Source organism: Eleutherodactylus coqui, chromosome 10, assembly GCF_035609145.1.
Source record: "Eleutherodactylus coqui strain aEleCoq1 chromosome 10, aEleCoq1.hap1, whole genome shotgun sequence".
Taxonomy (NCBI): Eukaryota; Metazoa; Chordata; class Amphibia; order Anura; family Eleutherodactylidae; genus Eleutherodactylus; species Eleutherodactylus coqui.
In genome coordinates, this window is record NC_089846.1 from 59,632,372 (window position 1) to 59,658,916 (window position 26,545).

Consider the following 26,545-nt stretch of genomic DNA (forward strand, 5'->3'; position numbering starts at 1 on the left):
ATAAGTGCTTTTTTTTTTTTAAACACATTTGAGAAAAATGCAGGAGGAAACGGCCCAATATAGATCAATGGACCGCGTAATACACGCGTAAAAAATAAGCATGCAATATGCAGCAACGTACACACGTGAGTTCTTACAAAAGGCTCGGAGATCAACTGATTGGCAGAGATCCCAAGCAGCAGACCTCCGCCGATCAACTACTGAGGACAACCCCTTTAATGTACATACTGCGCAAGACTTCACCATAAAACTAGATTTTGGATGCAGCAGAAATGCAGGTGCTTTTATAGTGAGATAAAAAGTAAACAATTGAATATACCCAACATTGTAAGATGGGCTTAATTGAAAAACGAACCAATAATTGTTTCTACAATCTACATTCTGTTAACTGTTGAACATACAAAACCAGTACTCAAAATCTGAGTGGAGAAGTAATGGATACCCAAACAAAAAAATGGTGCAACTTTTATTATATATGTATAGTAACTAAAAACTTAGTATCCATCTGGATACAGTCAGCATGCATGGACTCTCCAGAAACTATTGTTGTCCTGCTGACACAAGCAGCATGGAGTAAGGGACAGATCATTGCAGATTGTTCACCTCTCCATATCCTGTACATTCCCTGGATAGGTCAGGCTGAGCCATGCCAAGCATCATCACTACTCACATGTGCAATAAATTCATCATTCACCTGCAAAAGGAAATAAGACAAGACACTAACCAAAGAAGTCAAGATTTATTGATAAGAAGAGGCAAAGTAACAATTAACATATAAGACGGCGCTTATAAGAGCTTTAGAATCAATGTTTATAATAATACAAGGTCCCGTGAGGAAGTCCTGTCTTGGAAGGTTTTAAAAGTTGCAACAGGTCCTCCCTTATCATATGGATGCCCCAATAGGGCATGTGGGCAACCCCTTCAACTATGCCAAGATTTGATCCACTGCACAGAGTGCCATGAATAGGCACCATGTAATAGTACATGAGTGGAAACCTACAACTTCCCTGTGAGACAGCAGCTGATCAGCAGGATTGCTTGAAGGAGGTTGTCCATTTGGGAAACAAATTTGATAATCTGGATCTATTAGTTTAAGGAACAGTCTGAAAAAGGCACCTAAAGTGTAAAAAAAAAAAAAAAAAAAAAGTTTCCCTGGAAGGGTTGATTCTGGTGGGGAAGTGCCTGATCCAGTACCTCCACTTCCATCCCTGTTCCAACACCAATCCCGTGTGGAGTCTTTCTTTCCTCTCTCATCATTGGGGATGTTATCACAAGCAGTCGGCTGTTCGCTCATTTCAATATTGACCAATTCAGACAAGGGTGCCGACTTGGTTAGTGAAATCAGTAAACAGCCACCCTCTGCAATGATATTACCAACAAGAAAAATGGCCCGAAGACTTCATACCGTGTAACCCGATGTCGCAACGGGGCTTCAAGTGGAGATGCTACCACTCTTGGACCCAAACTGGATCAGGTATTTCCCACTCTGTATAACCCCTTTAAAAAAAAGGGAAAGCTGTCAGAACCACAGCTTTATATTTTCCTTCATAAAGTCCACTATAGGTGCTATAAGCTTTGCACACAGATGTTGACGTATGCAGTTAGTCTTAAGTGTTACATTCAAAGAAATGCTGGGGTGGTAGCCATCAGCATGGAGTGTGTATATACAGATCCCCTTAAAGTATAAGCACAATGATAAGGAGATCCATTGCAGAGGGCTTTCATATTTAGATCCTTATATCGGGAAGTAAGTTACAGCTGGTTATTATGTCAATCTTCTCAGACACCCCTTTCAAGTCCTCAAGGGCAAGTCGGATATTGTGGGAAGCATTAATAATGCCATTCTGGGAGTTGCTCAGTTGGTTGGTTAGTGTCCGGATCTCATGAGTAGTCGTATGGTAGACTTGTCGGATAGTGTTGTTGACATCGTGGTAGAGACGGGCATTGCTTTCCAAGAGTTTTTGCTGTAGCAATGTGCTGTAACGTCCTGGCTGCTGTATGTTGACCATAGGCTTTTCTTCAATACCAACTGGAGAACTTTCTCCTTCATTCCTGATGACTACTAGAGGAGGAAGGTCCTTCTCTAAACTCTTGGAAGGAATCTTATGTTTCTTACCACCCTCAACATCTTCTTCATCAGTCTCTGAGGCTTCTCCTTGGATTTTTACACCACATGTACCAGAGAATGACCTAGTTGGGACAGAAGTCACATACATCTCCTCTTCATCATCAGTCTCCGAAGCTTCCCCCTTTATGACCGTTTGGAATCCTTGAGAAGACATTTCTAGGTTATCCAACTAGCTGAGAACATGAAGAACAAAGACGGTTTACTTATACATAGGCATTGAATGCTTTACAGATACAAAAAAACTGACCACAACAGATACCTTAAAGCAGCCTGAGACGGCCGATGTTGCAACCAATACTGGATGAAACATCTGCATATCCTTAGAACCTCTGCTACAAATTTTCTACTGTTCCTAACAAGGAGTCTTATAGACACCATACAGAGAACACAGGTATTAAAGGAAATGTCAGCCAGATTTAGCAAATGAAGCTAAGCCCAATATAGAATGTGCCAATAACAGATACAAGTAACTGTACCTTCCCCCCCCCCTTTCTCTATTGGTATGTCTATAACCCCCCCAATGGGCAGTTCTAATGCCAAAGTCATCCAGGTTCTCTTTCCCCTCCATGCTTGTAAAGATACCCCCTCACCCTGATGACCGACATCTCCAGCACTCGCACTGCACTTCCAGCTTCAGTACATGTGAGTTGTCATTGCGGCTATGGATGTCATTGTGCATGTGCCGAAGCTGGAAGTACAGAGCCAGCACAGATGCATGGCGTCTTCACCATGAGCTGGAGACACCAATGTATAAGGCCTCGTTCACAAGGGCTACAAAATCATCGCTACAAAAACACATGTATGTGAAGCCCATGGTTTCCAATGGGTTCTTTCACATGAGAGATGTTTTGTAGCCTGAAAGAACCCATTGGAAACCATGGGCTTCACATACATGTGTTTTGTAGCGAGATTTCGGAGACCGTATGAAAGAGGCCTAAAGCCCAATGTCCACGGGCAGAGTTTATTTATAGAATCCGCGCGGCAGATTCGCTCCTCTAGCCGCCCATAGGGTAAAGGAACGGGTTTACAAGCATGGAGGAGAAAATAATCTGTATGCCTTGGCCAACCACACAGTTCGATACTGGTTTACATTCCACGTTGGAAGAGGAGAGAGTGGATATTTATTGTTTAAAACAATGTAAAGAAAAAAAAAAAAAAAAGAAGAGGTAGTTACTTGTATCCGTCATTGGCACATTCTATAATGGGGTTAACTTCATGTGCTAGATTTGGGGGACGGACTTCCTTTAATTTGCTCCTAATACCTTCTATTTTTGACAGTAAGGGTGGTTTGAGGCACAGCGTTTTGAAGAAAAACGTAGCAGTTTTGGTAGCAGCTTTGCACACCAAACCCAAAATTGGATTCTAAAGGAATGGAAAAAAATAAAGGAAGGGCGTTTACGTCTCCTTCCTGCTGGATCCACCTCAGTCTCTGGCTCAAGAAACTGCAGTGATAGTTTTTCAAAAGAATGTGTGAAACTGTCCTTCTAATGGCCTTACATGGGGCGACTGTTGGGCACATCAGCACCGACAGTCCCCCCAGGACTACGCTTTCCAACAGGAGGCGAATGGAGGCGAAGTACGCCAGAGATCTCTTCCGGTCGCCCGTCTCCATTCACTGTGAATAGGCAGTCGTTCAAAGATGAGCGACTGCCTGTTTACACTGAGCAAGAAGTCATTCACTGGTCGCTTCATGTCAGTGAGCTGTAACGAAGTGACTTGCAACTAATTGGGGATTAGCTGCTCAGCACCCTGTCAGGTCCCGCATTCACCTGGGACTGCTAAGGCTTTAACCCCTTAAAGGAGATGTCCCGCGCCGAAACGGGTTTTTTTTTTTTTAAACCCCCCCCCCGTTCGGCGCGAGACAACCCCGATGCAGGGGTTAAAAAAACCACCCGCACAGCGCTTACCTGAATCCCGGCGGTCCGGCGTCTTCATACTCACCTGCTGAAGATGGCCGCCGGGATCCTCTGTCTCCATGGACCGCAGGGCTTCTGTGCGGTCCATTGCCGATTCCAGCCTCCTGATTGGCTGGAATCGGCACGTGACGGGGCGGAGCTACACGGAGCCCCATAGAGAAGAGGAGAAGACCCGGACTGCGCAAGCGCGGCTAATTTGGCCATCGGAGGGCGAAAATTAGTCGGCACCATGGAGACGAGGACGCTAGCAACGGAGCAGGTAAGTATAAAACTTTTTATAACTTCTGTATGGCTCATAATTAATGCACAATGTACATTACAAAGTGCATTATTATGGCCATACAGAAGTGTATAGACCCACTTGCTGCCTCGGGACATCTCCTTTAAGGACACGGCATTTTTGTCCATGAAGAGGCAACGATTTTTGGGGGATTTTCATCTTCACTTTGCAAAAGCCATAACTTTTTTATTTTTCCGTTGATGCGGCCGTATGAGGGCTTGCTTTTTGCGTGGCAAACTGTAGTTTTATCTGTGCCATTTTGGGTGCATAGACTATATTGTAAAATGTAATAAATGTTTTATGATAGCAGGGAGAGAAAACGCATCAGTTTGGTTGTTTGTTTGTTTGTTTTTTTTGGGGGGGGGGGTTACAGAATTAATCATGCAGCATAAATGACACAATACAATTTTTCTGCGGGTCGGTACGATTGCGACAACACCAACATTTTTTTTAAAGGTTTTTTTTACAATAAAAGCCCTTTTTTTGTAAATTATAATTTTTTTTCTATATCACTGCATTCAAAGTCCTATAACTTCTTGATTTTTCCATGGACGGAGCTATGTGAGAGTGTTTTTTTTTTTTTGCGTGACGAGCTATAGTTTTTAAGGGTACCATTTTGGGGTACACATGTCTTTGTTGATCACTTTTATTGCGCTTTTTGGGAGACAAAATGAAAAAAAATAAGCATTTTGCCTGTTTTTAGAGGGGTTTTTTAATGCTTTATGCCATGCATGATAAAAAGTGTGTTCAATTTGTTGTACGAGTCATTACGGATAGGACGATACCAAATATGTCGGATTAAATTTTTTTTTATACTAATAGGGTAAGAAGCACAAAAAAAAAGTTTTTTTGTTTTTTTTTTAAAAAACACTATTTTTATCTTCTTTTTGCCCTTTTTATATTCCTGTTGGGGATTTGTACCATAGCTGCTGTGATAAAGCATTGCAGGACTTCTGTCCTGCAATGCCTTATCGCTTGTATTAGCGATCATAGGCCATGGCAAAGCAGGACGCCAGTATCTGGCGTCCTGTTGCCATAGCAACCCGTCGGTCCTCCGCGATTACATTTCAGGAGTCCGATGACATCACAGAGGGAGCATTTTTTCATATAAATTTATGTTAAACATGCATGAAAATCCTTATGTGAACAGCCCCTAGGTGACACGAGCGCACCTGAACATCAGAGGGGACCCTTCTGTAGGAGGCAGTGTGATACTGGGAGGAAAAGGCTTCTGGCCCCTGTCCAATCATCGGTTTTCAAAGGGTTCTCTCAGAAAGACAACCCATGTCCATGTGTCCTCCTCTACTATGTGCCAGAACGGAGAGTCACCCTCCAAGGCCGGACACAATACACAGTGAATAAAACACATGGATTTCAATGGCTACGTGCGCAAGTGTGTATTTTACATACTTAATTCCGCAGTGAAAAAAAAAAATTATATATATAAAAAAACCCAGCATGTTCTATGTTCCTGCACATTTGCGCAGGGAAATAGAACCCATGAAAGTAATTAGATATTTCAATGCACAGGACTGTGGCTTGGGGGTTTAATGTGTGCGCAAAAAGTACAGTAAAAAAAGCAGTTGCATGTGTAAATACGCAACGTCCATTGTGCAAAAATGTGGCACAATGTGTGCGCAAATACATGTCCGCTCGTGTGAATCTGGCCTAAGGGTGCCTCTTACTCTCATCCAGGAGTTTATAAGGGCAGTTAGTCAGTGGAATGGCTGCTCTGTAATGACTGGCAACACATACAAACTGCAGCATGCTGGGAGTTGTAGTTTTAGAGTTGCAGAGCTGCACTTGTGTATATATAAAAAGCAAAACCATTCAGTCATACACAAATATCATAGGGGCAGCAGAGACGCCTTCAGTGCAAAGCTATAAACACAGAATAGCATGGAAAGCCCTGCACTGGAAGGACGTGCAGGGGGGTAATCTCTCACCTCCCAGGTCCTGAGCACTACAACATTAAGGAGGAAGCCGCAATGAGAAGTGTCACGTTACCGGAAGTGGGGCAAGAACTGCTCCCCACAAGCGCCCGCACACTGGATACGGGTGTTACCTCCTAGCTTTCACTCGGCAAATGTGCCGCTAAGGACGAGGTTCTTAAACCTGCCTACTAATTAGAGAATGCAATGTACGAGCGTAAACCTTACCAAGGTCTTTCACTGGAAAACTACGAGCTTTGCCGGAAGTGGGGCATCAGGTGACACTCATACACCGGAAGTGGGGAATTAGGTACCTTACTGAATCGGAAATGGGGGATTATCCGCCGGAAGTGGGGAATTAGACAGCGAAGACGTTATGACAGCACCGGAAGTGGAATTATGTAACCCGGAAGATAGGGTTTAGTGTGACTCCTTGGCTATCTTGTCATCGGGCTCCTCATAAATGGTTATGTGCATATAGCCTGCTCCAGAGTCCTGGGAGTGCTAATAGTTAATGGGCCGTTTCTCTGAAGAAAACCCAAAAGAGAGTGCCACCTACCTGCCATATGTTATGATAATGTGGTTACGTTGCCCGGGACACAGAGTGATGAGATAGAACGTTGGCTTATTGGTGACCGGAGCTACCTGTGCATGCGGCTGACGATGGCGGACGAGACATTATTTGCGCTGTTACATATGGAGATGATCTCTCACGCTCATAAGAGCGCTGGCGAGAATGATGAGGTAAGGCAGCGGAATATCATGTGCAAGCATTAACCCTTTAGTCCCCCACACTTTATATGTAAAGTATCGTTGCACTTGTGTTCTGGGTGATGGTGTGAGCTTGCTGTACCCTGGTTGTTGTAGTCGCCGTGGCAACCATACAATGCTCAGAAAGGATCATTCACCCGTGCTAGGGTTGCCACCCGGCTGGTAATTCACTACACAAGCCGATAATTAAGTATGAAGGCCGGTAAAAACTAATTGTCACCTGTGAGCACCTTGATGGTGCGAGGTTGCTGCTTGGCCGGAGGTTAAGGGTGAGGCGGGCACAAGGAGGGGGCATTATTACTAAGGGGGACGCAGTACTGGGACCATTAAGGGGGTCACTATTACTACTGAGGAGCCTAAGGCTACTCTCACACATGCTCCTTTTACCGCGAATATTGTGGCGTTTTGAACGCTGCAGTACTCGTGGTATAACGTTGCTATTGATTATAATGGTGCCTCGCAGACATGCGCCCAAATGCGGCGCTTTCTAACGCCCCGATTTTCGTCCGCTATCTGCTCTATTTTGCTTTTTTGCACTTTAACACACCTCATCACCCATCACGATGATGGGGTGCCTTAAAAAATGCTGCCTGTCCGAAAATGGTGGTAAAATCATGGCAAAACGCTGCCATCACAACTCCGTGAGAATGGCCAAAGGGGGGGCGGGGGCACTATTACTACTGAGCAGACTAAGGAGAACACTATTACCGGGTCCACTAAGGGGGCTACTGAGGGTAAGACCGTTACTAGTTGGGGCTATGTTGTGATAAGTCCAACCCCCTTTTACCTTGGCCGATATTTTGGTGGCAACCCTAAGAAGTCCACATAATTAGACCTGTGCATGATATTCTCCTGGCGTAGCCCAGTTGTCATGGAGGCTGTGCTGTCCAGCTTGTAGGTACGCTTTAGGCCACGGGTAGATGGCGACTTTAGCCGCGACACAAGATTGCAGTGTAGCCCTGCACCGCCACAATGTAAGTCCGTGCGGTCGTGTCGCAGCTCACAAGTTGCTGCAAGCTGTAGATTGCAAATCCAAAAACATGGATTTCTTGTCATCTGTAGGTTGCAACAACTTGCAAGAGGCCACACGACCACGTTGATTGCTGGGATGCAGGACTGGTTTCGTGGCCTGCATTGGGGCCACAATCTTCGGGTAGCCCAAGCTTTAAAGTAGAGTTGTGAATGTGTTTTTGGGAGCGTGAAGCAGTTTTGCTCACATGGCTGGATTCTGCTGCAGAATCCTCAGGACTTCCACAGCAAATCTGCATCCCGTTACATTCAGTGGTATCCGCGCCATAGTTTATTTCAGATCCGCCTGTGAAAAGAAAAGCTGTGACATGTCACTTCTGTACCGTATCCGCATTGGTTTCTGCACTATGATTGGTCTGTTGAAGAGGGCCATGTCCGTCGGTATACATGTGTATAGGTGCGGCCGAAATGTGCTGCTTAGGCGTGCGTTTCTGCCACGGTTTTTAGAGATGGAGTCCGCACTGGATTCCACCATGTGTATATACCCTGCGAGGCTCTGTATTAATCAGGTTGTAGACAAGCAATGCTCTTGGTTAAATGATATTTTACAGCTTCCTTCCATTCTCTTATAAACACATCTAGTCAGCTCAGCTGTGTCTGCATATCTGTCAATATGGGTAAGTAGAATAATGTTATATGAAAATATATGGCGCCTCACATGTTCCCGTGGGTCAGAAATGCTGCAGAGTTTACACAGCATTGTGGATGGGATTTTACAAGTCTCATCTACACACCGCAGAGATGATCCGCAGTCTAAATCGACCCGCGCTGCAGATTTTACTTTCGAAATGTTGAAGTAATCCTTTCATTTAGGTGATACTTAAGGGGTTTTGAAGCCTCATCAACCAGGCGTGCCTTATTATCTGTACGGTGCATTGGAGAAGAACACAATATGGAGCAATTAGGTCTTGATCCAAAGCCTTTCTGAGGGAAGTGGCCTACTCACAAGAGTTTTTTTCTTGCAAAATGTAGAACAAAGAAGTGTCCAATAGTCCAATAACAGTGGACAACACCCTAGAGGCCCATTTACACTGAAAGATGATCGCTCAAAATTTGTGCTAACGGCAGTTTGAGTGACAGTTTTCAGCTATCAATTTGCATAAACTCTTAAGTAGCTAATTAGCTGCTTAAGAGTTCATTAGCGTGTAAATGAAGGCTCCTGATGTATGCAGATAACAGCTGGAGGTCTGTTATCTGCATTCAGCTGCTTTGTTCTGGGAGGTCTAAGCGGTATCCCGCTGAGAACTGAGCAGGATAGCAGCTGAGAGAATACTAGCAGCGCTATCCCGCTGAGAACTCAGCATACGGTGCTGACGAGGCTCATCGCTGACTTCAACCTGGCTTGATGTCAGAGATGAACAAATAGTGCACGATGGGCAGGAGTTTAGACACGGCTATTATTGCTCAAAAGATGGCTTTTGAGCGATTTTTTTTTTTTTTTTTTTTTTTTCTTTTTTTTTTTTGCGACAACCGTTGTGTGTAAATGGGCCTTAAGTTACAGTAGTAAAAGAACACATCATTATAAAGTTTACCACTGACGAATGGATGCTTAATGTGACGTGCTGCTTACATTATCTTACACTGACGAGACTGAAAGAATGCGGATACAATGACTAAATATGGTGTCCAGGAAACACACAAACTCTCCAGCTACTGAGCTATACTAACCATTGAAAAAGCAGTGTAATACGGATACTCTTAATGCTTTCACAGCAGCATGTCAATTTATGGGGAGGATTTTCACAGTGGTTTCCACTCTTTTAAGTGAAATCCACACCAAATCTGCATTAAAATCCACACCAAATCCATTTGATGTGGATTTGCCATATTGCTGATCTGTTGCTGTGGAAGAGCCACATAAATCTAAAATGTGTGAACATACCCTTATAGTATTGGAAGGACTGAAATCCAAGCTGTTAAATCCTTGTTACTCCGAGGTAGGACCTTACATAGATTGGGTTTTTAGTAGATTTTTGTTAGGATTCTCTGAATCCACCAGGAAAGTTTTCTGCAGGTTTAGGTGGAATTCCACAAATATTTTATTTATGTACATTAGTTTTCATATTTTTTTTTTCTAGGATCAAGGGAAACACATCCGGATCTTAGAAGGGATGGGATTCCGTGTGGGTCAGGGACTGATTGAAAGGCAAGTATGGGTGTTCTGCTGTCATTTTCAGGTACCTAATGATATAGTTACTGATGCAAGCCCAGTACAATGCTGTTCACAACTAGAATATCCTGTATTGGAAAGTGTACAATAGTCCAATAACAGTGGACAACACCCTAAAGGCCCATTTACACTGAAAGATGATCGCTCAAAATTTGCTCAAACGGCAGTTTGAGTGACAGTTTTGAGCTATCAATTTGCATAAACTCTTAAGTAGCAAATTAGCTACTTAAGAGTTCATTGGCGTGTAAATGAAGGCTCCTGCTGTATGCAGATAACAACTTGAGGTCTGTTATCTCCATTCAGCTGCTTTGTTCTGGGAGCTGTCAGCGGTATCCCGCTGAGAACTCTGAGCGGGATAGCAGCTGAGAGAATACTATCATCGCTATCCCGCGTTTTACATACACTGAATAATCAGTAGGATGTGGTGGGTAATACATTTGGGTCCAACACTAACAGCTAAAAAAGTATATTTTCGCTGCTTATTTAAACTGTACATAGCATAAATAAAATAAAAACAGTTCATAAACTAATAGTCCAGGCAAATACAAGATACTTTGTAATACATCTTATTACAGAAAACATTCTTATAGGTGGGCTCCGATTGTGAGCCCCGGTGGGACATCAAGTGATGTACAGCGCTGTGCAACAATTGAGTTGGGCTGCTTTCACATTTGGGCTCGGGGTTCCGTTTTGCTTCTCCATTCTAGGCGGGGGAAAGGTGAATCCCCACAGCTGAACGTCTCAATCTCTTGATGGAACTGAACAGTGTCAGACGAACCCCAATGATTATAATGGGGTCCGCCCACTTTCCGCCCAATTTTTGGATAGAAGGAAATAGCTACATGTAGCGCTTTTTCTTCCGGTATTTTGGGCCGGATCTTCGACAGAACTTCCAGCCGGACGTTCCGACGCAGATGTGAAATGGGCATTATATAAATGTGTTAAATAAATAAAATGCCGATCTGGCGGCGGTCTTACTAGAAGTCGTCATAATCGGCTTTTCTGTTAGATAACCGTTAGTGATTACTGAGCTTCCGCTACGAGTTTCAAATCCATACCACATAGTGGAAGCGCTGTAATCCATAAAGGTTATCTAAGTGACAGGCAGTTAACAGCGGCTTCTATTAGGACCTGCACCAGGTTGTACTGGTGTAGAATCTGATTGCAATCCCTTCATCTGGCGCCTGGCATCTCTGCTGTCCGAGGATTGTTGATTAAGCCTATAATAATGTATTCACAACTACTATGATATAACTCATCACTGTATTACCTATCTAACGGCAATCTTCATGTGTAGTGCCTGTTCTCAATTTCACTTACACATCTTTCTTCACTTATCACTTATCAGCCACTTCTCCTCCCCTCCGTCCTGTATTGGTCACAGACAGATCAGATAACGGCAGATAGAAGACAGCAGACTTCCTTCTCTCTCCCCTCCCATAGACTTCTGCCGCTGTGACCTGATCTGTCTCTATACAGACCTCATCAGTACATGCAGAGTGAGTGATCAGTGCAGGAGGGAGCAGCAGAAGTAAGAGATAATCGGAGAAGGAGGTGTTTTTCTTGTATAAGATACATTACAAACTTTCTTATATTTGTGTGTAGTTTATGAAAAAAGTTTAGTCGCTCTTTATTACATTGGAGCAAAAAGCTTACTTCAGTTTATAGTGAAGCACAATGTGGCAGCCCAGTAACTCTGCCCTCTTGCTTGCTCCTAGGCTGACTAAGGACAGTCCGTCTTTCAGGGATGACCTGGATACTGTCAAATTTATTTGCAAAGATTTTTGGACCATCATTTTCAAGAAGCAGATTGATAATCTGAGAACAAACCATCAGGTATAACCGGGCCGGATATTCTTCACTGGGGATGACCGGATAAAGAGGTTCTTGATCCAAAAAAATATTAGACCTTTCTTATAGATCCATAATTTCCTAATACTGGTTACCTTTTGGGGAAAGTTAAAATGGATTAACATGCAGTGCACATGCTGTGACAATGGGGGTCTGACTACTGCCCCCCCACTGATTGTTGCATTGTGAAGGTCTACACAGTGCCCGGCCGTCCAGGCTTTGTGCTGGTATTGCAGTTCTCTGCACAGTGCCCCGGCCGTCCAGGCCTTGGGCTGGTACTGCTGTTCTCTGCACAGTGCCCCGGCCGTCCAGGCCTTGGGCTGGTACTGCTGTTCTCTGCACAGTGCCCCGGCCGTCCAGGCCTTGGGCTGGTACTGCTGTTCTCTGCACAGTGCCCCGGCCGTCCAGGCCTTGGGCTGGTACTGCTGTTCTCTGCACAGTGCCCCGGCCGTCCAGGCCTTGGGCTGGTACTGCTGTTCTCTGCACAGTGCCCCGGCCGTCCAGGCCTTGGGCTGGTACTGCTGTTCTCTGCACAGTGCCCCGGCCGTCCAGGCCTTGGGCTGGTACTGCAGTTCTCTGCACAGTGCCCCGGCCGTCCAGGCCTTGGGCTGGTACTGCAGTTCTCTGCACAGTGCCCCGGCCGTCCAGGCCTTGGGCTGGTACTGCTGTTCTCTGCACAGTGCCCCGGCCGTCCAGGCCTTGGGCTGGTACTGCTGTTCTCTGCACAGTGCCCCGGCCGTCCAGGCCTTGGGCTGGTACTGCTGTTCTCTGCACAGTGCCCCGGCCGTCCAGGCCTTGGGCTGGTACTGCTGTTCTCTGCACAGTGCCCCGGCCGTCCAGGCCTTGGGCTGGTACTGCTGTTCTCTGCACAGTGCCCCGGCCGTCCAGGCCTTGGGCTGGTACTGCTGTTCTCTGCACAGTGCCCCGGCCGTCCAGGCCTTGGGCTGGTACTGCTGTTCTCTGCACAGTGCCCCGGCCGTCCAGGCCTTGGGCTGGTACTGCTGTTCTCTGCACAGTGCCCCGGCCGTCCAGGCCTTGGGCTGGTACTGCTGTTCTCTGCACAGTGCCCCGGCCGTCCAGGCCTTGGGCTGGTACTGCTGTTCTCTGCACAGTGCCCCGGCCGTCCAGGCCTTGGGCTGGTACTGCAGTTCTCTGCACAGTGCCCCGGCCGTCCAGGCCTTGGGCTGGTACTGCAGTTCTCTGCACAGTGCCCCGGCCGTCCAGGCCTTGGGCTGGTACTGCAGTTCTCTGCACAGTGCCCCGGCCGTCCAGGCCTTGGGCTGGTACTGCAGTTCTCTGCATAGTGATGAGTAGTGCCGGACAGAGACCCCATCCTTCTGATCATTCCTAGCAGTCTCTGTGGTCAGACCTCACAAGCAGCAAGTGCTTGCATATTCCAGTGATATACCACCACTTGCTACACCTAATACAACCTTTATTTAATATGTCAAAAATGTAGTCTAGCCTCACTTTTGGCCAACGTTTGCATGTTGTGCTATATTCTTATATACAATACCTCTATATTCTAGCCACCTGACCTCATTGTCCCTGTTTGACAGTAGATACTTGCATTGCTTGCTCACAGATCCACCTGCCAGCAGCAACCATTGAACTGCTGCTGATGCCACAAAGTGAGAGATGGAAAGCTGGCTGATTGCTGCCCACTACTTGCCATTAGGAGGTCTGAAATGGTGAACAGTGCATGCATACTGTGACTTGTAGTAACTTATGCTCCACCCTCTGAAAACTTTAAAGGGAACTTGTCGTCAGTTCTGAGGACGTTAAGCCGCTGGTACCAAGAAGCGGAGCTAATCCAGAGGTTGTCTTGTAATAGTGGCTGAAGGCAGCATAATTTGTAATATAGATACTACACTGTATGGTAATAGCTAATGAACATTCTGGTGAGTGGTCATGGACTATCTCTTGCCTGCAGTTTGATCTATAACTATATCCCTATTTTCCTGAGTGATGTGGATAATGCTTCCTACATCATCCACGGGACAGTGTAATTGTCGCGAATACGCAGTGCAACACGCAACGGCGCTTGTGCAAACGAGTCCGTTGAATTTGCCAGCAGTAGAGCTTAATGATCTGCAGGTAAATGGTGTCGTGATGCAGATTCAGGACACGAGGCTGCAGATGGAATTACAAAAAAGAATGCAATTGAAACGAACCCCGGTATTAGTGTCTCTGAGATGGCAGTCCCAACGTTTGGCAGTATAGTTATCTCTGGCTCACTCCCGGGTGTTCGAGTCCAGAAACTTGTGATCGGCTTAAGAATATTCACTAGTATCTCTGTACTGGTGAACAGCAGGCTAACTATTTGCATTTGCAGTGGTACGCACACCTAGTGTTTTTTTTTTTTTTGTTGTTTTTTTTTAATATGAGGCCAGCCTCACTTACAATCTGATGCCAACAAACGTCTCAGTGTTCTTTTTAGTCTTTATCCATGACTCCGTCTCCGGGCAGCAGCCAGCTCCCTTCTCTCGGTGCAGTGCCCACTATATTCCAGGCACGCTCTCTGGAGGCTTTGGCACTCACTTGCAGCTCTCTCCCTGCATATAGCACCTATAGCACACTATAATAGTCCTTGTACAAAATTCCTGCTCATCCGGAAACTCAGAAATGTTTTTTAAAAATCCAAGTTTATTTCATGACTGAAACATAGTGACTAAAGATGAGCGAACGTACTCGGATAAGCACTAATCGTCCGAGTAATGTGCTTTATCCGAGTATCTCTCCGCTCGTCCTGAAAGATTCGGGGCGCTCCGCTGCTGACAGGTGAGTTGGAGCGGGGCAGAGCGGGCGGGAGAGAAGGAGAGAAAGATCTCCCCTCCGTTCCTCCCCGCTCTCCCCTGCAGCTCCCCGCTCCGCAGCGCGTCCCGAATCTTTCAGGACGAGCGGAGAGGTACTCGGATAAAGCACATTACTCGGACGATTAGTGCTTATCCGAGTACGTTCGCTCATCTCTAATAGTGACCATTACTACAAAAAACCTTGCTAATGTGCTTTTAGCACAGAACTCTGGCCTTTGTCGTAGGTAAGCTCTATCTTAGTTCCCCTCTGATTCTTCCTGACGAGGGGTGGAATTTAGTGTGTCTAGGAGCCACTGTGATTTGGTAAGAGAGGAGGGCTGTATGGCTCTTACAGATCTGTGCATGGGCCTATCCATGCCTGCGTGGTGTGTGAGAATTGGACCATCTCATGAATGATGTAGGAGATATCATCCACACTACTCAGCGAGATAGGGTCAAGGTCATGGAGCAAACTTCAGGCAAGAGACATAGTCCAGGACTGCGCTGCAGACTCTTTCGAGAGTATTACCATATTTTACAAGGTGGGCTGCCTTTAACCACTATAACACGACGACCTTTGGAATTAGCTCTACTTTTTGGTTCTATAGCTGCCAGTGGTGTAATGTCCTTTTAGAACTGGTAGGTTCCCTTTAAAAAGGGGTTGTCCGAAATATTGAAACCTGTGCTTCCGGTCACGTGGTATGGTCCCTCTCTCTGTGTCCATCGCATCATAAGAGGGGGCTGGCTGTTTGGCTCCTCTTAATAACTAAGTAAGTATTTGGCCTCCCTGGAGAACCCCTTTGAAGGGAACCTGTCACCTCGGACCAGCATCATAAACTAGGTTCTGGTGCTGTTAGGGGATGTGACGGGAGCCGGCAGATATACTCGTTATACTCACCTGCTCACCGGTGGACAGCACAGAAACGGGGGAAGTCCACATGTGGGCTGAAAATCTGACACTTGAGACCGCTGAGCGTGCGCTCTACTAGAGTTTCCCTTTAACAACTGCTTCTATGAAACAATTCCCAGGTGCGATGCTTTTGCTTCTGCTTGTACAAGACCTTCACCCTCAGTCCTTATCCCTTTCCATCTTGTACAAAACCCTCTTGATACACGCTGAATGATTCCACCTTCTGCCGCCCCGTGATCTGTAATCAGCATTATCCGTGTAATAACCCCTTCATATAAAATGTCCTGTTGGTCATAGATCTTACCCCATCCTGTCCGGCACAATAATGCGTCATAATGAGATTTGTGGAGGTGTTCAGCATAGTAATGCAGGCTATGGGGGATATCTGTGCGGTATTTATCTCTTTCTCTCTGTAGGGTACTTACGTCTTACAAGACAACAGATTTCTGCTGCTGACTCAGATCTCCTGCAGTAAACAATATTTAGAGGAAGCACCAAAGGTACAGTTTATCAACAGGCGGCCATCTATTCCGTATCATTATGGGGCGAGAGCTTGTTGTAGCCTCATTGTATCACACGCTGTCTTTCAGTTTCTGGCTTACACCTGTGGACTCATCAAGGGTGCGCTCTCCAATTTAGGAATCAGTTGTACCGTCTCTGCTGAGGTCCCAGTGATGCCTACATGTAAGTTGTTACTGCTCACTTCTGGTGAAGAAACCCTTTGAAATGCACCTATTTTCTTCCATTTAGGTTTAATTTAAATAGCTTCGAAATTCTTTGCTGATCAGTTTAACCCCTTCAAGGGGTATTCCAGTACTTTATTTTATCTGTTGATAACCTACAGGCACCCGATGCTCAGATCCCCACCAATCAGCTGATTCCCAGTGCCGTTGTCAGTGCGATCAGTTCAGGAAGCAGAAGCATTGACCGTAGTGTAGCGACCCCGGTTATTGCAGGCGCAGCTCTCGTTGAATTTATTGGGAGCTGCGCCTGCAGTATCAATCTGGGCTGCTGCGCTATCTGCTTCCTGATCACAGTGACAGCCACACCAGCAATCATATGATTGGTGGGGATCCAGCTCCTCAGCGATTGTTGATTATCAACAGCAAAAAAATAAATCCAAGTCTCAGAACACTCCTTTGAGTACATAGCCAATTTTTGTTTTTGCATTTTTGTGTTCTCCTCCCAACTTTCAAAAAATCATACCTTTTTTTTTTTCCCCCGTTGACTTATCTGCTTGAAGACTTTAAAGATGATGACTTCTATTTTTCAATCGTACCATTTAATGTACTATGTAATGTACTCAAAAGCTTTAAAAGATTCCTAAGTGGAGTACAACCAAGTTGTAGAAAACAGACACGGCTGCACCTCCACATATTATACATTGACCTCTTGCTTCTCAGCAATTATTTTTAAACATGAGGGTCTTTGTTACATTTTGATTAAATTGTATGAGCCCACTAGCCACTTGACGGCCACCTCTTTTTAGTGGGTCCCTGTACTACTGGGTGCAGCACAGAAGTTGTCCATGGTTCCGTCTGAATGCCGTTTTCAACTTGTAAAACGGGACCCCCTAGACGGGCGTGGGGGCCTTGAACAAAATGTGAATGTACCCTTACCCTTAGACATGATGGTATATCTTTTGTGTTACCTGTCGTATTGTGCATGCAAGAACAATGATCTCCCATTCTTCATTTTTTTTAGGTAAATTCCAAGTCGTCGTATCTAAGAACTAGAGAAATAAGATGCAGAATCCTTATAAAATCAGGAACCGTGTTTAATGCTAAACACAAACTGGCAAAGATACCAGCAATATTAGCTATGCAACGCGTTTCACGAAATCCAAATATGCTGTTACAACATGTAGCCTTTTCTTACCACACGGTAGATCTTAGAATTGCACTTTGTTGCCCATTTTAGTTTCATTAGTCCACGGTTAATGTTCTTGTTGCCCAACACCGATTCTGTGAAATAATGCTACTTAAACTCTGGCAAGTCCCCACTTTACCTCTTCTTCACTGCCAAGTCACATAACGACAGCCGCCACAGAGAATCCACTGGAATATCTTTAATGCCCGCAGTCTTTCTTCATTACGGTACGTGCACTCAGAAGACTGCCGTGTTTACTGTTGACTACAGAAGTTTATTGTATGGATCAGGCGTCTGCCAGCTGTTGGGAAACTACAATCCCCAGCATGCCTTGCTAGACATCAGGGTTTGCTGGGAGATGTAGTTGCACAACAGCTGCTGGTATAGATGTTAGAAGTTTACTTGGCTTGCCACATACTACTGTACCTACTATAAACTGTGATTCCGGTGATGTTAGTTTTACGAGTCTGCACTGTTTTGTAAAATGTCTTTCTGAATTTTTGGTTTGCTAATAAAGTTTAATTTAATACAAATCGTTTAGCAGTCGATTTATCGGTAATTGGCGCTTACTGATATCTGAGATCCTTTCTAGATTATTAGAAACTATGGTCATCTTTTGCATGAGTGTCGTTTTAGAAAAGCGGGACAGAGAGCGAATGGAAACCAACCTTATAAGTGAACTCCAGTGCACGCAATTTAAAGAGGATCTGACACATAGGTTTTTGGACTTGTAAACCCCCATCATGGCATTCTACTGGCCTAGAATAGGTTAACCCTTTCTAATCCAATTTTGGATTCAGGGTTTCCTAAAAGGCTTTCTCTTTTTGCTATTATACAACTCTGCCATCTGCTGGCTAAAGCCAGTGTGTATGCACCAGAGAGGCTCCGACAACGGAGTGGCTGGCAATAGACGGTAAGAATACCCTGTCGGACGTCTTCTGACATTGGATCTGTACAAGCTTCAATCAGAATGTAGGAAGATGTCAGACAGTGGATTGGAAAGGGTTACTAAAGATCCCTTATGAACATTACTTTGCTGCATTTTGTACAGGGTATTTCACTCCAAGCACAACCCTTATTTCAGCTGGTAATTTGTGCAGCGCTGTACTTATTTTCAGGAGTCTAGTGTTTATCAATGACTCATGTCCTGCTGCCCGACACGGGTGTATTGTTCATAAATTCCCCGTAGAAGTTCTTTGTTCATCACCATGAGATGGTAAGTCCTTGGCAACGTGTCAGAGAGCCGCTAAGCAAGCAAAGTTGAAACTCTACCTCTTCACGGTTGTTCAAGAACTGCAACCACCTGATGTAAAGATTGTGGAGAACGGGGAGCGGTTCAGCGAAATTCAGGCCAATATCCGAAACTGTTACACATCATATGGTTCACAAAGTGTGGTTCCATCTGTGGTCACGTCGATAGCAAAAACATGGATTTGGGCCACAACTAACCCACTGAAAGAAAAAAAAAAAAACACTGCATCCCCAAAACGTTGGTGTATGTTGTACATCGCCCCACCGCCGCATCATCAGCCCCATGTTGTTCTTCAATGACTCCATCACCAAACGTTACCAGCAATATTCACAGGATTCGTAAACCAGCCGCAGAACGGTGACTTTCTAGCAAGACAGCAGTTTGTCACACATCCAACCACAGCATGGTGACAATTAGTTCTTTCATTGGGGAAGGGATAATCTTGAAGAGTCGGTGGCCATCAAAATAACCGGCAGATTTTGTCTTGTGGGGCCACTTAAAGGGTAAACAGTTCACCTACACCTTTGTGAAGAAGCTTGATGTGAAACCGCCACATAAATGCAGGCATATTGCAGCGCACTTTCGATAACATGGAGTGCCGCTACAGAAGTGCTTGGAGGGGAGGTTGGCGGCGACCACTTCCAACATCTTCTATGAGTACCCTGAGCTCACCGAGAATCAAGGTAGGTGTCCGTATTCACTCTTGGGAGATATTGTTGCCTTCAACGCAAATATTGCAAAATTGCCGTGTTGCACTTTGGCCTAATGCACATGGGCGTATTTGCACTGTGGGATCCGGAGTCTGGATCCCGCAGCAAAGACAGCCCCATAGGACATGCATTAAAAAATACATTTCCATGGCCACGAGCCGAAATCAACTGCGATAGTCCGCTCGCAAGGTGGAAATCGCGGCATGTCCTATTTCAGTGCGAGCCGTGCAGACATGCCAGCTCTGTACTGCACATGTGTGGCTGTGCGCCAGCTGGCACATCCGCAGAGCAGAGTAAAGACGCCGCACAGGTAAGCCGGAGCTCACTGCAGGGGCGCATCCCGCAGTTGGAATCCGACCTGGCCGCCTGCATTCGGCCTTTGAGTGAAATACCTTGTATAAAATAGTGTAGACTGTTTAATGTCTGTTGGAGAGTGGAGCAGCTATCCTGAAAAGCAATGCAGCCGAGTCTCCAAAACGGCCCTTTGAACTTGGTTGACATTTCCCTAGCTGCTTCAGGGATCTTTAACACGGGATGGAATATTCCACAAGTGTTACAGAATAGAGTGGTAGAGTTGGAAAGGACCTCCAGGGTCATCGGGTCCAACTCCCTGTTCAATACAGGATTCACTGAATCATCCCAGACAGATGTCTGTCCAGCCTCTGAAGACTTCCATTGAAGGAGAACTCACCACCTCCCATGGTAACCTGTTCCACTCATTGATCACCCTCACCGTCAGAAAGCCTTTTCTAATATCTAATTTGTGTCTCCTCCCTTTAAGTTTCATCCCATTGCTTCTAGTCTTTCCTTGTGCAAATGAGAATAGGGCTGATCCCTCTACATGTTAGTACATGAGCTTGGGCATCCTTTGACACAGCGGATAGAAAATTAATATTCCTGTCCCATCAAAACCGGGGGGGGGGGGGGGGGGATATTATACCTGCCATCGATATCCGGAGGAAATCTGATTCTTTTTGCCTAATTTTAGTGAGTATATAGTGATCTAGCAATCTCATGATCAACACTGACAGGCGTAGCTTAGATTGTATAGGAAAAACCTCATTACAGATTCCATTTACAGCGATCTTGGAATCTTGAACATGGCCATAAATATCCGATAGATCCACGTCCTACTCCTGGGACCCTTTCTTATTTACCAGAACATTGGACTATTGACCATCGAGAGTCGGGATTACAGACATTGCCAAACTGGTTGCTCTAGGCCGGGTCCATTGTAACCCCTATAGAAGTGAATGGGAGCTATGGAGAACCATGTTTTGGCATTTATCGCACAATTTTGTTATATTATGCAGTTATGTGCATGACTGGGCGCAATCCACATTGGACAGCATATGGACACCCTTTAACACGACTATTACATGGCCAAGGTTGTCTCAGCACAGTCTCAGCGAAGGAGGGTTTTAGCAGCAAGTTAGCCGGTGTCTGCCACCTGTTTAATCCATATAAACCCAACACATTGCATTCAATAGAACTGCAGTACTGGTCTCCAAAAAAATGGCCGCCTCATCCTCATACAGCGGGCATATTGGAAGCGAAAGCAGGCGCTGTGCCAGATAAGGCGTGCCTGGTTCTGCAACCAGCCGCACTTCAGTAGCAGTGAGCGATTCCAGCGACCTGATTGGTTGTTGGGGACACACCCCCCTTTGGAGATGTGCACGAGTGCTACTTCACGAGACCCAGCGGGGGGTTAGGTTTAGGGTTTTGGTTGAGGGTTTAGGCTTGAGCTGCGTTGCCGACCCTCCTACGGCCGTGCTGCTGCTTATTTAACGGGCCGGCCACTCGTGCACATCTCCATAGGGAGGGGGTGTCCCCAACAACCAATCAGGTCGCTGGAATCGCTCACTGCTACTGAACTGCGGCTGAAATTCCAAATATGCCCAGCGCGGAGAGACAAGACCGAGACGCTCAAAGCAGCCGCCGTGCGCCCCATAGTGGTGGGTGATGTTACTGCGCTCACACAACCACACAGAGCTGCTACAGTGATATGTGAGTCAGTGAATGGGAACGAGGCCGGTGACGTCACGCTGTGGGCACAAACCCCGCCCATGTTCTCCCTCAGTGTATCCGGCTGGGGATTTGCTGCAGTTGCGTCATTTCCGGTGTGTGGGAGAAGGAACCTGGTGAGAGAGGGTTGAGCAGGCAGTGGGGTGCGTGTTGTAGGCGGCTCTGCCGTGTGCTGCTAGCGGTGTACCTGGGGGGATGTGTGCTGTAGTGCTGGGGCTGACGACATAACACAGCAGGGGGGTTATAGCACAAGGGGCAGTGCAGCATGGCAGCATATGCTCTGCAGGTGGCAGCCATGGGTGCACAGGGCTGTGCCTGTATGGTGGGTGGCTGCAGCTGCTACATGTGGTTCTGGTGCTCCTGCAAAATAAAATCTGCACGGTCTATCAGTCGTACGTTCTATGCGGGCGTGTATACAGCGGGCAGGATACTGCGGCATGCTGTGCTAGTCTGTCTGGGAACGGATGGGCGGAGGGCCGGCGTGGTTAGTGGTCGCGCTGCATCTTGTGCTTACGTTATTTTGCTTCTATGAGGAACGTAGATGTGAACAGATGGTTTCCTGCTATGGTAGAGGTTTTTAACAGGAGCAGATCAGCTGCAGACGGCCGGCACTGAATACGCCTTCCGCAGCGCGGCCGGCCGGCACTGAATACGCCTTCCGCAGCGCGGCCGGCCGGCACTGAATACGCCTTCCGCAGCGCGGCCGGCCGGCACTGAATACGCCTTCCGCAGCGCGGCCGGCCGGCACTGAATACGCCTTCCGCAGCGCGGCCGGCCAACTTGAAATTGCAGCTTTGTTCCATGGAAGAGAGCTGCGATATCAAGCCGAGCCGCTGCGGATGGCGTTTTGACAGTTCCTGCGGCCTGTAACAGGAGGCCATCAGCTGATTGCCGATGGACCACTGTTGATCTGTCATTGGTGACCTAGCCTCAGGAATGGTCGTTTGCAGTTTTACTCCTGGAAAACCCCTTTAAATGCCGTGGACACCTTTTTGTAGGGCATTTTTTTTTAACCTAAATGCATGTATTTTTAATGATTTTTTTTTTCTTTTATTTTTACAATAGGGTTTAATAAAAACTGTTGCACTGTATGTCTTCTGCAGCTTCTGCTTATCACTGTATGTAGACACTGCAGTCGGTATTAGTGTATCTTGACACCACCAGGCAGCTAGGGGTTTGACAGGAGGAACGCCCCTCTCACACCCCTAGCTCCCGATTGGGTGACATCAGAAAGGTCCTAGCAGCACAGTGTGTATTGCTTGTCGCCTGCCGTCGGCGGTTAGGGTTAGGGATGATGTTCCTTTTAGCCTTACGTTATTTATTGTAAATAATTGCATGTTAAAAGATGGAAATATTAACAACTAATAATGTAAGTCTAAAAAGAACATCAGCCCTAACCGGCCACGGCAGGCAGCAATCAATACACACAGATCTGCAATACATCTAGCACTGCCGTGGATATCCAGCCAGCGGCGTGCAGGACATAATGGAGGTCTAGGGATCCGCGGAGAGGAGGCGGCACGGGAGCTGTCAAGTTGGCTGTGAGATGGAACCGCAGCCTGGACCAGCCGGTGACTGTAGCTGCAGCAGCGGGGAGCGCAGGCTCAGGGAGTAAAGAGCAGCATGTGGGAGGTTGGCGGCGGACAGCAAACTGCAGGATCGGGGATTACAGGGGCGGCCACCAAAGTCCAGGTGCGGGGAGCTGTTTTAGGAGCCGGGACACCAGATGCCTCGTGGTGGAGCTATATTAACAGGCAGGGAACCGGCCGTGGGGACCACTATTCACAGCAGGGGAGTCGGGTGCAGAGACCAGTATTAACACCTGGGGAGGCAGCAGGGGAGAACAGCAGCGTTGGGATGGGATAGGAGCACAATTAACACCCGTGGATCTGGGAGGGGACACTTGCAGTGGCGATTTGAGGGCCGCCGATAGCAAAGTAGGAGCATACAGCAGTATTCACAGGGGACAGGATAATGTAACTTAGCTGCCAGGACCTGATGCCGAACCTTCTCTTCAGCCAATTAGCTTCTGGGGGCGTTACTAGGCAGTCTGTTTTGTCCTGGTGGCGTCAAGATACACTAATACAACTGCAGTCTTAAGGCCCATTTATATGCAAAGACAATCTTTGAAACGATTGAAAGCTTGACAGTTTTAGCGATTGTCTTGCATAAAGTGTTAATGGACACTAATGTCCGTTAACACTTTATAATCTTCATTTATGTGTAAAAGGGCCTTTGGAAGGTGTTTGCAGAGCCCAGCATGTGGTCTGAGCTCTGCACACAGCTCCATTGTTCTTGCATGGGCTGTCAACAGAATACAATGCAATCTCCAGACTCCCGTGCAGAACACAGCGTGTGATCCCTGTTATCTCTCTCCAGGTGAGCGATGGACTTTAAGCTCACCTTAAATTCATTGTTCAGACAAGAGTTAACGATGGCCGCGTTTACACGCAACGATTGTCGCTTATATACCATTGTTTGAACAAATTTTGAGTGACAATCGATTTGTGTAAATGAGCCTTTAGGGTTTTGTTACGTGGGATGACTTCTCTAGGTATTTAACAAGCGCCGGTCGGGACTCCTCTTATTTTCTTTCACACGGGAGGAACAATTCTAACATTTCCATCCCATAGGCTGTCCATTTCCCCGTTCATATGGGGACACGTAGAACTCATCCGCCAGCGTTTTTATGTTTGCAGAAAGTGAGCGATCAGCCAATGGACGAGGTCCTTTTACACGGAACCGTTGGTCATTGGAACAAGCGAGCAAGTCATTTACTTTCAAACTAAGTCTGTTTACACTCTTGTGTGAAGGCGCAGGAACAATGATCTTTGGGGCGACGATCGGGCGCTGGACAGTCATCCCCAGTAAAAGGACCCTAAGCAGTCAATCCACGACACTGGCCGATCTCGTACTGAGACTTGGGCCAGTTTCACATGGCCTATCGCGATATCGCCGTGGCAGAATCGTAGCTTTGTTCAGGTGATTTTTTTTTTGAACGCCAGCAATGCCTTTTCTTGTGAAAAAGTGCGCATTGCTGCCGCCACAATTTTCTTGCACAAAAGTCAATTGTAGTTTCTAATTTTAAAAATATCACATCGCATGAAAATCGCAAGTTCGTGCAATGCAATAAAAAGAGGGCTCCATAGGAAAACATGGGCTAGGCAAAAAAAAAATCGCAAAATGATGAAAAATGGGGCATGCCACGATTTTTTTTTTACGCCGCCTCGCATGAGTGAAAAACATCGCAAATGGGAATGAAACCATTGAAAACATTGGTTTCATAACTCTACGTTTTCACTCCCTCTCGCATCGCGTGATTTGATCACCCGTGTTAAAACGCCCTTAGACTGCAGTGTCTATATACAGTGATGTGCAGAAGACAAACGGTGCAAAACTTGTAATTAAACTCTATTGCAAAAAGCAATGTGAACCCCAAATACATGCATTTCAGTGGAAAAAAAATTGCCCCCCACCTCCTTCCCAAAAGCTGAAGCTATATGCCATTTTTAGACTTGAGTGCCAGTGACCACTGCGGTCTACAAGAGGCCACCAAGTTACATGCAAGAACTACTCCTCTGGACTGCAGCGGGGACTGTGGCAGGTTACCAAAGTTCACCCTGGATCCCCAACCTTACACTTATTCAGACGACCATATGCGCAATTTTGCACGCTTCAGTGCAACGCACTTGTGCAGTGAAGGAGGTAGATCTGCATGCGTATTGGCACATAGTACCATGGAAGGTGATGGCAGATCATTCACAGTTCCATTTACGTGAATGAGGCTCTTTGCTTTAAGACCCCGGTGGTTGAACCCTTCATATTATGTTATATGCTAGCAACACCCCTCTAATACCATCCACAGGCAGCAAGTGTCAACTTTGCCCTCGGCTCCAATTCTGCTTCCTTGTGCCATGTTCAAAACATCTGGGATGTAGAAACAGAATGGCTCATCCATAACATGTTTTATGTACAGGAGGTGTAGTATATCTCATCACGGGTGTGCACCCCTTAATCAGGATGCAGGGGGTGGCATATTATAAGGTTGCACCTCATCTTAACTGTCACATATGGGGGTGCAGCGATACCTGCCAATCAACAATTCATGAGGGGTCATCAATAGTAAAACCCTAGGCGACCCCTTTATAGGCTATAAACACCTTTTGGGGAAAGTTTTTTTATTTTTATTTTTTTATTCTCAGATGCCTGCATTTTGGTTTGACAAATCATTTTTGCAACGTGGTTCAAGTAAACATTTGGGGATTCACTCAAGGGCACATAACCTGCAGTATTCACATGCAGCGGTATGTAGAAGCTGCAGAAGACAAACGGTGCAACATTTTTAATTAAATCCTGTTGCAAAAGTGATTGTTGGCACAAAATACAGGCATTTAATTTAAGGGGGCGTTCCAGGCATAAATACTATTGATGACCTATCCTCAGGACTCTGACCGATCAGCTGTGCACATGCTGTCAGTGCCGCAATAACAGAGGTCGGAGTAGAAGCCTCTGCGCCGACATCCATATATTGGCTGGCGCTGGTAACTGCAGGCGTGACTATCATTGAAATCAATGAGTGCCGTGCCTGCAGTGACAAGCGCCGCCCACTACACGGGAGCTCGGCGCAGAGGCTTAAGGGATGGTATAGAACTTTATCCGTCTGGAGTGACCACTCGAGACGGGTAAAGTCCTATGCCATCTCTTAGACCTCTGCCGATCTCCCCTTTCCTTTGACCGTTCCATCATCTCAATATAATTTTTTTGTCTTTTGTTTATACAAAAGCATATTTTAATAATTTTTAACAATAAAGGTTACGTTTTAAGGTATCCTACCAAGCTACTACGTTAATATTCTTTGGGACCTCCTCTGCTCTAGAGATTTTTCTACTCCCTGTCTGCCATTTACAT

At 46.2% G+C, this 26,545-nt stretch overlaps 3 protein-coding genes across 5 annotated transcripts in view; 2 read left to right on the top strand and 1 right to left on the bottom strand.

The window, feature by feature from the left end:
• Nucleotides 1–720: 720 nt before the first annotated feature.
• On the bottom strand, nt 721–6,544 carry BLOC1S3 (biogenesis of lysosomal organelles complex 1 subunit 3). 2 transcript variants are annotated; one of them, XM_066581106.1, is made up of 2 exons: nt 6,484–6,544; nt 721–2,301 (listed from the first exon to the last, which is right to left on the bottom strand). In XM_066581106.1, exon 2 carries the CDS (start codon nt 2,280–2,282, stop codon nt 1,728–1,730), a length of 555 nt encoding a protein of 184 aa, XP_066437203.1. In that variant the 5' UTR covers nt 2,283–2,301; nt 6,484–6,544; the 3' UTR covers nt 721–1,727. The 2 variants fall into 2 exon arrangements, with proteins under 2 accessions (XP_066437203.1, XP_066437202.1); XM_066581105.1 differs by lacking the exon at nt 6,484–6,544 and adding an exon at nt 6,271–6,308.
• Nucleotides 6,545–6,630: 86 nt separating this feature from the next.
• LOC136580504 (trafficking protein particle complex subunit 6b-like) lies at nt 6,631–18,183 on the top strand. Its single transcript, XM_066581108.1, has 6 exons — nt 6,631–6,999; nt 10,134–10,201; nt 11,944–12,061; nt 16,198–16,281; nt 16,372–16,465; nt 17,486–18,183. Exons 1-6 carry the CDS (start codon nt 6,907–6,909, stop codon nt 17,515–17,517), a joined length of 489 nt encoding a protein of 162 aa, XP_066437205.1. The 5' UTR covers nt 6,631–6,906; the 3' UTR covers nt 17,518–18,183.
• A 3,511-nt stretch (nt 18,184–21,694) lies between these two features.
• The window catches only part of CLASRP (CLK4 associating serine/arginine rich protein), a 45,390-nt gene continuing 40,539 nt past the window's right edge, over nt 21,695–26,545 (top strand). The window contains exon 1 of one of the 2 annotated variants that reach the window (XM_066581109.1): nt 21,695–21,753. The gene's annotated coding sequence lies outside the window, so the exon portion shown is untranslated. Of the gene's footprint in view, nt 21,781–26,545 lie in introns of both variants that reach the window. The other variant, XM_066581110.1, reaches the window with a different exon arrangement.